Source organism: Talpa europaea, assembly GCF_964194135.1.
Source record: "Talpa europaea genome assembly, chromosome: 15".
NCBI classification, from domain to species: Eukaryota; Metazoa; Chordata; class Mammalia; order Eulipotyphla; family Talpidae; genus Talpa; species Talpa europaea.
In genome coordinates, this window is record NC_140083.1 from 13,880,481 (window position 1) to 13,895,284 (window position 14,804).

Below are 14,804 nucleotides of genomic sequence, written 5' to 3' on the forward strand. Positions count from 1 at the left end.
AGCAAGAAAATATTACTTAGAGAAGATAAACCTGACTTAAAAAACAGAAAGTGAAGAAACGAGCAATGTACAGTGAAGTGCCTACTAGGTGGAAAGCACCATGCTAGGTGCAGTAGGAGAAACAAGTAAATCATTCAGTTCCCATCACTGTTTACAAACATAAGGCCACTGCACAGACGATCTGAAAAGCAACATATGGGCTTAGAAAGCAGCATTATGTTTAAATGTCAAGTAATTTGAACAAAGATATCTGAGGGCAGATTAAGTACCCTTTTCAAGGCACTTGTAGTTTTCAGCCCTTGTAGTTTTTACTACGAGGAGTCAATCAGATTCTTGAAATTATTGTAATAAAACAAAGTAGCAGTGTGGTGACAGCATCTCATTGTTAGCCTCTTCAGGTGGAGAAGGAGGGAAAGAAATAAACTGTGTGGGAATCTAGACTAAATGAAAACCAAGACTTTCCTTAGGTCTACAGATCTTCCTTAATTTAAGACACTATAAAACCTGAAATAATTTGTAAAACATAAAAACAAACTCATTAAGTAATGAAGTGTTGTCTAAGACAATGGTTTCAAGCTGGTGAACAGCTAAATAATTTATAACATCTAAATGACTGCATAACATGTTAAACCCTTTATGTGCTTATTTACTGTCAAACCTCTAGAATCAGAGTTTACAAAAGTGTGTGGGGTGGGGGAGAGATCTGTATTTTGAGCAAGGTCCTCAGGTGATTCTGATGCATAATGTAAGAACTAAATGTTGTATGATTAGGAACACAAACGTCAGTGGCCAGGAAACCTGACTCCAAATGCCAGTTCTAATGCTTATGAGGGCCAGGACCACCAAGGAACTCCCTAACCTTATTTGAAAAAGAGGAAATGCCACCCAGACCTCAAGTGACCCTGAGGATTACAGATGATGATCCAAGTAAAACACTTAGTACAATTCCTGGCATATTTAGTATGCATTCAATGAATTCATTCATTTACCAACAGTTATTAAGCTATTACTAAGTATCAGGAGATAAGGAAGACTTCATTAATTTATTAGTATTAATCTGCAATGATGTCATTAGAAAACATAATTAGGGCAATCTATCTTAATCAGGAAAGTCTCCCCCGAAATGAGCTGAATGATGAGGCATTCACTGGATGGGAAAGGGAGGAAAAATGCATTTCCAGACAGAGGGAGCATCATAACAAAAGCTATGTACCTGAAGCATAACACAAAGAAGTGCAGTGACTGACTAGGGGTGAAAAGAACACCAGCAAGCAATGTGGAAATGGGGCTGGAAAGTCAGAGGTCCCCAAACGGCTATTAAAGACTTTAGTTTTTTTTAAAAACAACAAAAGCCACTGAAGGATTTTAAACCTGAAGACCATGTGAAATGATCTGCATTTAGAAAATCAGTCACATTGCTTCTCGGCCTTTTGGCTAAGATCAAGTGTAGAAAATCAGTCAGATGTGGAAAGCTACAGAGCAGGCCACCGTAAATGTAGGTAGGTAGACTGCAATTAAGAGGCTAGTGAAGGGGTCCAGATGAGAAATGAAGATGGCTAGAACTAGAGTGACTAGTGGTGAAGGTTAAGAATAGACAGACTAAAGAAATATTCAATAGGCCAAATCAACAGGATCTATCTATTCACAGATAAGATATGAAGCATGAGTGGGAAGAAGCTGTCAAACGTCTATACCCATAGAAAGGGATGGGTGATGAGACTAGTAGTCACTTGAGGTAAACAAGAGGTCCTATTTTTCTTGGGGGATAGGGGTAGACGATGAATTTCAAACATGTGAGGATGATTTTTTTTTTCAATTGTAGAGTTGATCTGTTACAGAAATATTCCATTGTACTTTGAGTGCTTATGGTCCTTAAAAGAACAGGTTTTCATGAGGTTTCTCGGTGGTAAAGTGAGTCCCAACAGAATAAGATCCTTACTTTCCATAAAGTTTCTTGCCTTTACACAATCCCCCAAAAGGATCTTTTATGACTACAGCTTAAAATGATCTCCAAATTTTTACTTACACACTCCTTTCTAAACTTTTACATTTGTGTTAAAAAAAAATAACACAGGAAGTCACATCAAAAAAAGGCTGCAAAGTCCAAAAGGGAAGCTACAAGCACCTGACTTTGAAGCCATGACATGACTGGGTTACACAGTACCAGTCTGTTTTGGAGCATTTTTGTTAAGCTCTATTTTCCAAAACGCAGAGATAGGCTCTTTTGAAAAATTCCTACTCATAGAATCCTTAAAAACAAAATGTCATTAGACAGCTAATTCCTAAACTTGGTCTACAAAAAAACGAGTCTGCAACTTATAATTTTAAGTCACAACCTACATAGCTAGCGCCTTGAAGGCGCTTGAGTCTGGCATCTCATGAAGACTGATAAAGGGGTAGACCTGACAAAATCGGTCTCGTTATCACTGATCACAAGTATGCATCCACTCTGATCCCGAGAAGTTCTTGCAGCTTTATCGATCCAAACCGTCCTCCACCCGAGAGTCCAAAGAAGAATGCAGGAGCCCCCGAAGGGGTTTCCAGTCCTAACAAAACACCTGCCCCACCCACCTCTCACACAATAATCTTCCATTCCAGAACCACAGCTGTCAGAGCAGGACGCAGAGCAGCAGGGCCAGGCCGGGAACCGGGTTATCAGAGGCGCATCAGAACTTCGGGGCGCTGTCTCACCCGTCCCGAAGCAGCGTCCAGTTTCCCCAAAGGGAACCAAGGTCCCCCCACGGAAACCCGAGCCCCAAGCCAGAGCGGGGGGGCTCTCCTTCCTCTTGACGGCTCCAGCCCGGGCCCGCCGCCTCCGGGCCTCCTCGGGGTGGGGGGCCCGGGGGGGGCTCTCAGAAGCGGCCCCCGAGCCCGCCGGTCCCCGGCCCGGCTCCCCCAAGGCCGGCTTCGCGCAGGCGCCCCCCGCCCGGCCCGCTGCCCGCAGGGCCGTCTCTAAGCAACAGTCGCCGGCCCGGGCGGCCCCGGCGGCCTCCTCGCGGCGCGGGCCCCTCCCCATCCCCGCCTCGCCGGCCTCGGGGCTCAGGCTGGGGGGCCGGGGGCGCGGGGGCGCCCGGAGCCCGCGGCGGTCACTCACCTCTCCCCTCGCTCCCCGGAGGGCGCTGCAGGGGCGTTTCCCCCGCCCCCCCACACCCCCTAGCTGCTCGCGGTCGGCCTCGGCTCCCGGCCGCGCCGCCTCACTCCATAGCCGCCTCCACCGGCGCCGCCTCACAGGCTGGAGCGGGAGGAGGGAAGGGGGAGGGGAGGGGAGGGACCGGGGAGGAAGAGTAAGGGAGGGGGAAGAAGCCCGAAAGACCGGCCGATCCTGGCATGACGTCACGTCCGGGTGGACCGGAAGGGGCGGGCCCGGACGTCCTGGTCTCCGCCCCGGCAGCCAGGTGGGGGCGGGGCTACGGGCCGGGGGCGGGGCCGGCGCGCGAGCTCATGGCGGTTCTTTTGACCCAGCGGTTCCGGAGCCTGGGCAGCTGGAGCGAGCTCCCTGGCCCCGGGCGCGGCGGGGCGAGCTTCCTCAGCCCTGAAGGTGGCTTCTGCCGGAAGAGGAAGGCAGGTAACTCTGCAGCTCCGAACCAGATGTGTCCTGAAGGGGGGGCGCACTGAGGGGAGCAGGTTCTGCGGCCCGGGGGTTCGCCCCTTTAGTAGCCCCCACCTTGGCCCGCTCCGGCGCTGGACTCGGGGGCTGCGAACTGACCATTTCGGGATCTCCCCTCCTGGAGACCGGGGAGGCAGCGCTTCTCAATCTTTAATTTGCCCACGAGTCACTTGGGGACTTGTTAAGCTGCGGGTTCGCATCCAGGAGGGTTTGGCACAGCGCAGCGAGTTACATTTACAGGAACGAGGCGTGCAGGTGTAGGTGGCGAGTTCCTTGAGCTCGAGTACTATTTCTTTAACCTCGTCTGTTCGGTGCACGGAGCATACCATGGTCGGCACCACTCCCAGCCTCCCAGACTTCTGCACCCACCTCACCCCACCCTGGTCCCTACCTGCCTATCTGCTCGCCCCATCCCCGCCTCCTGTAAACTACCACGCCTTTCTGCTTTTCTCTCTCCGACCCCCACCCCTCTTTTTGTCATATGTATTAGACTATTATGTCAAATGGGGCATCCTGTTTCCAGTTACCCATAGTCAAAGGAAAAGCTTACATTCTTGGACTCTTAACATCAACAACACAAAGCTAGAAACACCGTTCTACACTTTTCCATTCATTCTCTTTTCCTTAATTTTCTTTTTTTAATTAAGGGCCTTCCTGGTGGCGCAGGGGTTAAATCTCAGCGCTACCAAGTCTGACACTGCAACTTGAGTTCTATCCCTGGCCAGGGTCCTGACCCACATGGGGCTCAGCAGACCTCGCCTGTCTTTTCTGCAGCTCCCCTTAGCAGTGTATTTCAGTAGATCTGCCTCTTCTCCTCCTTGCTGTCTCAGGTGAATTCTCTCTCTCTCTCTTTCTCTCTCTCTCTCACACACACACGCACCTCTGTCCTACACCCCAGTTGTTATATGCATAAATAAAAATATTTTTTAATTTAATTAAAATTTTAACGAGGTAGAGGGAAATGAGAAGTGATTGCTAGTTGTTTCATTTTTTTTTGGAATAATGAATGGTACAGAATTAGGTAATAGTGAATGTACTTTTGTGAATGTACTAAAAACACTAAGTTGTACACTTTAGAAGGCTGTATTTTGTGTTGTGTGAATTATAGACCAATAAAACAATTACTGTCCCAATTAATTTTTAAAATTATATATGCACATTATCAAAATTTAAAAGTATATAAAATAAAAAAGCAAACATCCTGCTTCAACCACCATTCCAACCCTACTTCTCAAAGGCTAATAGTTTGAAGTTTACCTTCCAGACCTTCATTCTGTTGGTTTACATATATTATATGTAAGTTGGAAATTCATTTTACATAAGATGATACAAATAGTTCTGCTCAGCTTGCTGGTTTTTTGTTTTTAAATTATTTTGTTTTTCCTACTTAATGAAATGCTTTCATGCTGTGAACCTCATTCTTCCTAAAGGCTACACAATATTCTGTAGTAAGCCAGTGGCATAATTTATTTAGCTCTTTCCCAGGTGATGGGCATTATTTTCAGGTTTTCATTCATCACAAACTTTTTTTCAGCAAGAATGGCTGACAGTGATTTCATTCAACTTCCTGTCCTAAATCTCTCTCATGAAAAGCTTGCCATTGGTCAGATACACAAAAAGAGGAAAGAAAAATGAAAGATCCTGGTGAAGCCATAGTTCTGTAATATCAAAACTTGAATATACGTTTGGTACATTCCTTTTAAATATGTTCTGGGACATATTTAAGAATAAGTATAGCTACTAGTTTATCTAATGTTAATGATTCGTAAATTCACATAAAAATATATTTCAGGTAAAGCATGTTCCTAGACAAACATGGTATAATTTAAGTAAATATATTATAAGATTTGTGTAAGATGGGAAGTGAAGAAACTTAAAGACATTAGCAACAGACGTGCCATAAAAAGCATAAGGTTATCAAAATTGAAAAATATATATTTTCATGTACTCTAAAATTGTAGAAACATATGTTTAATATTCTTTTTCAGGATGTTCTGGTCCTTTTCAAGCTACTCAGCTATGGGACAGTATTATTCATTCCCTTCAAACTCAAGTAGAAATCAAAAGAAGGCGGCATCATTTACGAACATACAAAGACTGTTTTACTGGTTCTGATGCTGTTGATGTAGTATTAAGTCATCTTATGCAAAGTATGTGCCTAAGTAGCAATGACATCTCTCGTCTTAAAGGAGTACGTCTTTGCCAGTTTCTAATGAACAATAAAGTATTTGAACCAGTAGGAATGAAGCTATTCAAAAATGAAAAGAAATTGGAATTTGAAGATTCAAGTAATTGTCTCTACAGGTTTCTAGGCAATAAATCATCTCATAGTTTTTGCAAAAGAAAAAAGGATGCTGAGAACGGGCTTATTAAGGAACTAAAAGCAAAGGAAACTTTAAGGTTAGTGTTAACCAAGATGCATAATTTATTGTATTAGAGCCTGGTAGAATAGTCATCACTGAGCTAAATTGGAATGTTACACATTCTGTGTTGTTATTTTTCCCCAGAAGTCAATAAAAGAAATAACCAGGCAAAAATTAATCTACTTTTGCATTTGTTCTAACACTGTGTAGAGGACATTATCATGTAAATTTTTCTGAATTTATACCAGGAAAAAAGTTTTATTTCCTCTGATAAATTATATGCTTCCTAGTTTTGAAAATGACCTACTCCATTGTAGCAAAAACTATAAGCTTCAATGTTAAGTTTAGAAATAGCATATATTCTTTCTCTTTACATATTTATAATCCTGGTTTGTCTTCTTTTGTTTATGTTATCTATTAACCTTTTGTTTATGTTATCTATTTCAGATGCCTGAAATCCTTTTTGGAAATAGGAAATGTATAAATAAGTTTTTTTTTTTTTTAAGATTTATTTATTTATATAAGCACTGGGTACAGTCAGAAGCACGGGAGGGTGAGAGAATTCACCAGAGCCAGAGTGGGGAGCAGAACAGGCAGACTGACGAAGTACACTGCTGAGGGGAGCAGTGGGCACTGCAGGAGAGGTCTGCTGGCCATGTGGGACCCTCACTGGCGGCCAGGGATCGAACCTGTGCTGCAGAGGCTGCGGGCAGCTTTGCAGCCCAGCGCTCAACAGCTGCACCACCGGGGAAGCCCCAAAATAAGTTGTAATAAGTCAATTAGATGTAGATTTGAAATTTTGGTCATATGTATATAATGGAAAAAATTACATATTCTTTCTTAACAGACCAAAAGATGAAATGATTTCAAATCCTATTGTACAAGAGTTTGCTGAGGAAAGAACTGAAGAATTTATTCATGGGAGTGGGAATTTGGCTCTTCCTCCAAATACCATAGTTGACAAACCTGTTCTTTCACTTTCCAAAGAAGGTAATTTAAATTTTTGCTATATTTTTCAGAAATTTATAGGAAGAATTGGCTTTTTTGAAAATAGACTATTATTTAGGACAATTTTAAGTTCACAGAGAAATTGAGCAGAAAATACTGAGTGTTCCAAATGGACCTTCTGAACTCATACTTTTACAGCCACTATTAAAACCCTACAGCAGGGGGATACATTTGTTACAGTCTATGAACCTGCACTGACAGTTCATGATCACCCAAAGCCCATAGTTTACTTTAGGATTCACAGGTGGTGGGGGGGGGGGGGAGTTTGTGCCAAATGTTACAATGACATGTATCCACCATTATAGCCTCCCACAGAATAATTTCACTGCCCTAAAAATCTTTCATGCTTCACCTGTTAATCATCTACTTGTGCTTTTTCTCCCTATAATGCCATTAGGGTGAAAAGAAGTACCCCATACTGGGGCAATTAGGAAAGATACATAAACTATTCATTAAGGCATTTGCTCAAACTAAACTGTATTTGCTCAAACTATAACAAAAGCAAGACAAGCATGATTTATGTGTGATAAGGAAACTTGAAGGTGACCAAAGAAAGGGTGTAGAGTGAAAAGAGGGACTAGCAGAGAACCCTGAGGATTCAAAAACACTTGGTAAACAAACAAATCATGACTATGGGTCAAGTTTATACATAGGACCCTGGCCTGGGAACTCAGTGAGAGCTTTATATAACTGTTGCATTTATGATTTTGTTTCATTGTTTCATTTAAAGGAAAAACAAAACATAAATTTTGATCTGATGATGAGGGTAATGTGGAATTTAACTCTTGACAGGAATGACCAGAAATCTAGTTAAGATTAGACTAGTCCTGTATTTTAATTTAAAAACCATAAAATATAATTATGTGTCACTTTGAATAAAATGATAATTTTTTTAATTTTTTAAAATTTTATATATATTTTTTTAAGATTTATTTATTTATTTATTTATTTATTTATACAAGCACTGGGTACAGTCAGAAGCACGGGAGGGTGAGAGAATTCACCAGAGCCAGAGGGGGGAGCAGAGCAGAGCAGGCAGAAGGACCGAAGTACACTGCTGAGGGGAGCAGTGGGCAGCAGGAGAGGTCTGTGCGCCATGCGGGACCCTCCTCCGGTGGCCGGGGAGCAGCCGGGGATCGAACCAACGCTGCAGAGTCTGCGGGCAGCCTCGCAACCCAGCGCTCAACCGCTGCACCACTGGGGAGGCCCTAAAATGATAATTTGTAATCTCATATTCTTTTAGATGTGCAAAATAATTTATAAGCATAACTAGTTGCTTTGTACATTTGTTGACCTTATAAGATGGATAATATCATTTTATAATCAACATAATCAGAAAATGAGATCAATGACTCATGACCCTGATGTCTATTTAAAGGTCATTCTTTTTTTTTTTTAAAGATTTATTTATTTATACAAGAACCAGGGTACAGACCAGATGCGCGGGAGGGTAAGAGGATTCACCAGAGACAGAGCGGGGAACAGAACAGGCAGACTGATGAAATATATTGCTGAGGGGAGCAGTGGGCGTGACAGGAGAGGTCTGCAGCGCCATGTCAGACCCTCACCCGCCAGCTGGCTGGGATCTAACAGGCGCTGCAGAGGCTGCAGACAGCTTCACAGCACTGCGCTCAACCGCATGCGCCCTCAGGGGAGACCCTAAAGGTCGTTCTTGAAAAGAAAAATTGTAATTTAGTGAGTTTCAATTACCCTATCATTCATTAAATTAATTATGTTACAATTAAAGTAGCTTTTCTTTTGTATTATTTGGATATTGGTTGTATTTGTGTATGTTACTTATCAATCTAGTAATTACATTATTTTTCTTTCTAAGCTGTGGAAGATGTTTGGAAGCAACAAACATTGTTACGTATTTTTCAACTGATTGACCTTCCATTCTTGGAAAATGTTTTGGAGCCTCCAGTTAAAACACAAAATTTTCATTTAAGTAAAGAGGAAGATCTCATTATATCAAACACTTGTCTAGACAGAGATGTTATTCCAAACTTATGTATTCTTGAGTAAGTGAGCATTTTTATGGTCTAATAATTTATGGGTAAAAAGCTCTGTCATGTATTTTGTCTTTGGTATTAAAAGATGTGAGAACATATACATATGTATAAACTGACACTTTGTTTTATAAACTAATCACCATGAATTCCATTTGGTTTAATAGTCTCACCTGCAAGATCATTGAAAAGCAAGGTGGTTTCTTTCCTATGATTTTTGTCATGACTTGGTAGTTACCTCTCTGCACTAGTTCTGAATGTTTTCCAAAGTCCTATCATTTTTGTGTTATGACCCTAAGTTAATATAAATATCACACAGTTTCTGCCAGTTTATCCCTGCCCTAAAAACAATCCACAGTCTAGTAGGGGATGCATTTATGAAACAAAAAAATTGCAATCTAGTAAGATAAGCCTTACCATAGTATCAGCCTCACTTATAGAGAAGAGGTTCAGGGAACCCTATAAACCGAATGAATTCCCCTATCTTTAATTCCCAATTCCAAGATATTTGTCACTCATGAATAAACCAGGTGCTAATTGTAGTTACAAGATTTTGGGTACTGTTGGAATTCCAGCAGAGAAAACTGATTTTCTTCCACATGCACCAAACGGGGAAGAACATTAAACTCCAAGCTTCAGATCTTGGAAAGAGCTTGGTGATCCGAGGTCTGTGGACCCACGAGATAGTAATCGTGGTCTTGTTTGCACATGACAGGTTTTTCTAAGTCAGTAGGCCAAGAACAGTCCAAAGGATTGAGATTTCCTCAGCCCTTCAATAAGGGAGATTATAGTGATACCAGAATAGAAACAGCATTTTTTTTATATGCCTCTGCAGGAAGTAGCAACTAGTCTGCCTTTATAAGCTTTCAGGAAGAAAGAGGTTACCCGTAACAAGGAAAGCAATCCACCTCTAATTAATCATTTTATCTGTGACTTCTAGGATGTAGAAGGCAGTAAATCCCACATGTTAGGCAGGATATACCATTCACCTGTCAGAGGGGAAATAAGAGGAAAGAAAGACACTTGAAGTCGTCAAGAATTTGTAGAATGCATCACTCAGGAACCCTATCTAAATAAACTATTTGAGCAAAGATTTTAATCAGACTGAAAGAAATAACCAAAACCCTCACATGGAAGCTTACTATGTTTTATCAAGCAGTGTGTAGGTAGTGAAATGGAAATGTTAACCATTGATTTGTTTTTTTTTTTTTCTTCCAGGATTGACAACTGGCTTAATGCAGCAATTGAATGCTTGGAATATTTCCCTGACCAGTTAATAGTTACAGTTAGTCAGCAGTTAGTGCAAAACAGAAATGAAGAGTCAAGATTGAATATACAGAAGAAGATATTCTTTGATGTCATAGTAAAATATTACAATCAAGAGAGAGATTGCCTATTAACTGATGAGTATTTTGATATTCAGTCAGGAATTATTGAACTTCTAGGTAAGAGAAAATATTTAAACTTTCACTTTTATATAAAAAGCATTTTAAAGATATAAAGTAGAAAATTTTATGTGTTATACAATTACTACAAATTTTAATGTTTTTCTTCTGTGTGTCAAGGTACTCTCTTGTAGCTTGCTTTTTTTTTTTCCTTTATGAATATTGCCAACTATGTAACTCTTACCATTATATATAACTAATGCATAGGCCACTAGTTCTAAGGTACATTATGCCATGGGGATATTTTAAGAAACCATTTGATTTAATACAGAATTAGGGAAGTGAGATATCAGGAAATAATAATTTTTGATGTATTCATTTGGTGACTTTAGCAAAATGAAAATTGACTGACATAATAACATGTCACTTTTTTAGCTTTGTAGGTGGCCATGGCCATATAATTTCATGTTTAACACTGTTTGTGCTGGATGTAATTACACAGGTTTATAGTATAATATAATTTCCTGTGTATTTGAAGTATTTTATAATAAAGGTGTTTAAGAGTAAAAAGAATCCTTAAACCAAATATATAGCATTTTAATTGATCATATTCTCCATTTTAAAGTATAGTGTTCTTCATTCCCCCCCATGTTTTCTCTTCTTTGTTTTGCATGTAATAGAAAATGAGAAAAGAGCAAAAGCACTTGAGGCAACACAACTATATCTGAGATTGTTGCTGCCCAATATTAGAGAAGAATTACGACGGCTACTTACTTTTATGGCTATTGCATCAGAACCTAGTGCCTACAAGTTACAAAAGCAGGTGAAAAAACATTACAATAACAGGTCTACAATTTTCTGCTATTTTTCTTTTAAAAACCATTTAAGGTAATATTATCTTTCTGTTTACAGTGTGATAACAAAACTGTGGTCCTGAAAACTCTTGCCAAAGCAGTTTTGCAAACCAAATCATTATTAAAAGTACAGGCGGAACAACTAGTCTGGTTTCTACTGGAGTTTCACACTGAGCTCTTCAAGGTATCTCTGGCATTTTGCCTGGACACATTTATTACTAAGATATTCATGTCGAACAAAAAGGCAAATCATTCACTCAATAAATAATTTACTGAGTATAATGTGCAAAGTTTGAGGCACACTAAAGGGAAGGAAGAAGACTTTAACAGTGTCAGTATTTACAAGTATATCAATTAATTTTGTCAGCCTGTCCCTGGTGCACTATTATACGCCAAGCACTGTTCTATGTGTTTAGAAAACATCAGCAAACAGAACACGAAGATTTAGGCCCTTAAGGAGCTTATATCCAAGTGGGGGACAATAGATAATTTTAGAACACCTCACACAGTAAATCATCAAATCACTTAGTTTGGTGGAAGGCAATAAATGCAATTGAAGAAATCAAAAGGGCAGGTTAAGGGGATTTAGGCAGGTTTAGGGTGGGGGTGAGCAATTACTTACCATATAAATAGGCTGACAAGGTTGGTCTCACAAGGAAAGTGAGATTTGAGCAAAGATTGGAAGAGGGGACAAAGGTGACCAAATGTCTGTGAGGGTGGAGATCAAGTGGCCTTGGGCAGAGAGCAGAAGCCCTGGGGGTGTTGTGTGCCTGGATGCAAAGAACAGGTAATCAGAGGGGAAAGTAGCATGAGATGAGATTAGAGAGGTGTAAGTCATTGAAGGAATGTCATTCTTTCTCAACCTGCCTCTATGTGAAAGAATTTACCTCTTTCCTATGTATGGCCCAAATGTTGGAAAGGACGCTTTTATTTTTCTATCTACATTAGAACTGGCAGCATAAAGAAACAGAGTGGCTGAACTGATGTAGTGGGCCACAAAAGGAGAAAAGAACTTGGCATGAGTGGAGGAAATGAGGTGGTAGGATTTAGGAAACATGGAGAAAGGGCTCTGGTGACTGTTTTCTTGAGATTATGGCATGAATATTTATGGAGGTGGAGAAGGGGGCATGGGTATGATAAGGCTTTAGAATATGCCAAGCTTTTTCCAGATACAGGGCTTTACCTATCCAGTCTACTGTTGGTCTGGAACATTTTCTCCCAAATATTATGCCTCCTTCACATCTGTTCAGTTCTCTACTCAAAATGTCATCCTCTAAGAAACACAGAAACCTTCCTGAACCATCTGAGATAGTTGCCCAGCTTCACTCTAGCCCCTTACCCTGTTTTATGTTTTATTGATGGCATTTACCACTATTTGAAATTATATTATATATTTGCTGGGTTTTTTTTTTTTTTTTAACATTAACTTTGTCTCCTGAGAATGTAAGTTCTATGAGTTCAGAAACTTGATCTGCTTATTCATCACCTAGAACAAAGCCAGGAACATAACACTCACTCAGTTTTTACTGAATCATAAAGTGATGAATAGGGACAGCTTCATAACTACAAATTGGCAGAAAAAGTAGAAACTAATGGAAAGGTAGTCTAGGTTCCAGGATGAAGCCCTGTCTGGATATGAACTTCAGGGTTGGTACATCCAGGGAGTACCCTTGTCACACTATCAGCTGAGAGGTTATGTCCAGCAGATAATGTGTTATAGCCTAGGATTACCTTTAGTTTAACCAAATTTGGAAAAAGACTATTTACCTATTTTAAGAAAGGGACATTTTAATATATGAACTACTATTATTTAAAGTAGAGCTATTATTTACATATGGATTATATAATTATAATGTAAGATATTTATTATTTACTAGTGCTATTAGGGAAACATAAATTTATTATTTTAAGAGGACATCTCAAAATGTTTGGTTAACCTAGTTTCAGATTACAGGACTGTACCCATCCAGTCTGCTGTTAGTCTGGAATGTTTTTTGGTTATGTACATACATTCAAGTAGAAAAATAGAATTTTAAAAACTAAAAAACATTGGGCCTCCCTTGGTGGTGCAGCGGTTGAGCGCTGGGCTCAAAGCTGCCCACAGCCTCTGCAGCGCTGGTTCGATCCCCGGCCGCCGAGCAAGGGTCCCACAGGGCTCGTGGACCTCTCCTGCTGTGTCCACTGCTCCCCTCAGCAGTGTATTTCATCAGTCTGCCTTTTTCTGTTCCCCCTCTTGCTCTGGTGAATTCTCTCACCCTCCCGCGCTACCCAGTGCTTGTATAAAGAAATAAATAAAATCTTAAAAAAAAAACAAAACTAAAAAACATTAAAAGTTTTCATACCCTTTATAATTCAAAAGGACTTCTGCCATTTCCCCCCCCCCTCCCCACCAACACATGCATTCCTCATCCCTACTCATGGGTCATAAATATTGAGGTGTTTGGTTTTTTTTTTCCTTTTCTATGTTGGAGTCCTGGCTAGAAATTGTATTAAATATTTGAAAATATCTGTTTTTATTTAGACGCCAGTTATTTTATTGGATCTGGTTAGTAAGAAACTTAAGATGATTCTACATGGAGAAGATCCAGATGCCATATCAGGTATCAATTCAGATTTGTTCCTACTTTATCATTAAGTGACTTTTATAGCCAAGTTGGGAAGGAGCCAAGGTTAGGCCTGTAATAAATATCTAATGTCATAAAAGAGGTTATAGTATTCTTACTCTGCAATGAAAACATGAGTGTAAGTAGTAGTTATCTACCACATTTTGAAAAAATGTAAGTCCAGCATAAGGCCAGTTTGGATAAGTACATTTTAGTCATTTTTTAAATTTGTTTATCCAATTATATTTTTCTTCTAAAGGGTTCACCTTTTGCCAACGTTTGACATATAAGGAATTCGAAAAACAAAAGGAAGAGAAAATTCATTATCTTCACCAGTTGGTTCTTGAAATTAATAGTAATCCCACCATCTCTCTGAAACAAAAAAAGAAATTAATTAAGGAATTTCAAAAACACCATCCGCAATCTTTGCATTAACATTTCTGCTACAAGAAACTACAATTTGTAAAGATGAGCAGCTCTCTGGTAGCTTCCTCAAACTAGTACTTACACTTCAGGGACAGAATAGCCTCTGAGTATTGTAAGTATAATCATGCTTAAAATATGTTAAAGATGTTTTTAATTTTAAAAGGGAATTCAAGTTATTCTTCATGTTTGCTGAATTCACTTAAATTTTGTACTGCTACAATTACTGGGTGCTGCTATGTTAGGGATCTGATCATTTCCTTAAGATTCTTTTTCCCACAGAAAATATTTCATAATGAGTTCTCTAAAGAAAACATGCATACACTTTAATATATAGTTGACTCTTGAATAGCACAGAGGTTAAAGGTGCTGACCCCCCATGCAAAAGAGTCCACATATAACTTCTGATTCTCCCAAAACTTTTAATTGCTTGCTATTGACTGGAAGCCTCATAAATAACATAAAGTCAATAGCACGTTTTTTTATATTATGCGTATTATATACACTATTCTTAAAGGATGCTAGAGAAAAGAAAATGTTACTAAGAAAATC

The 14,804-nt window shown here is 39.9% G+C and overlaps 1 protein-coding gene across 1 annotated transcript; it reads left to right on the forward strand.

Annotated features, from left to right (window-relative positions):
* Positions 1-3,327: 3,327 nt before the first annotated feature.
* On the forward strand, positions 3,328-14,288 carry DEPDC4 (DEP domain containing 4; the record flags this gene model as incomplete). Its single annotated transcript, XM_084254921.1, has 9 exons — positions 3,328-3,565; positions 5,596-6,007; positions 6,818-6,960; positions 8,813-8,999; positions 10,206-10,432; positions 11,053-11,195; positions 11,285-11,410; positions 13,748-13,826; positions 14,089-14,288. The coding sequence occupies 9 exons, from the start codon at positions 3,328-3,330 to the stop codon at positions 14,262-14,264; spliced, it is 1,731 nt and encodes a 576-aa protein (XP_084111047.1). The 3' UTR covers positions 14,265-14,288.
* Between the last annotated feature and the right edge of the window lie 516 nt (positions 14,289-14,804).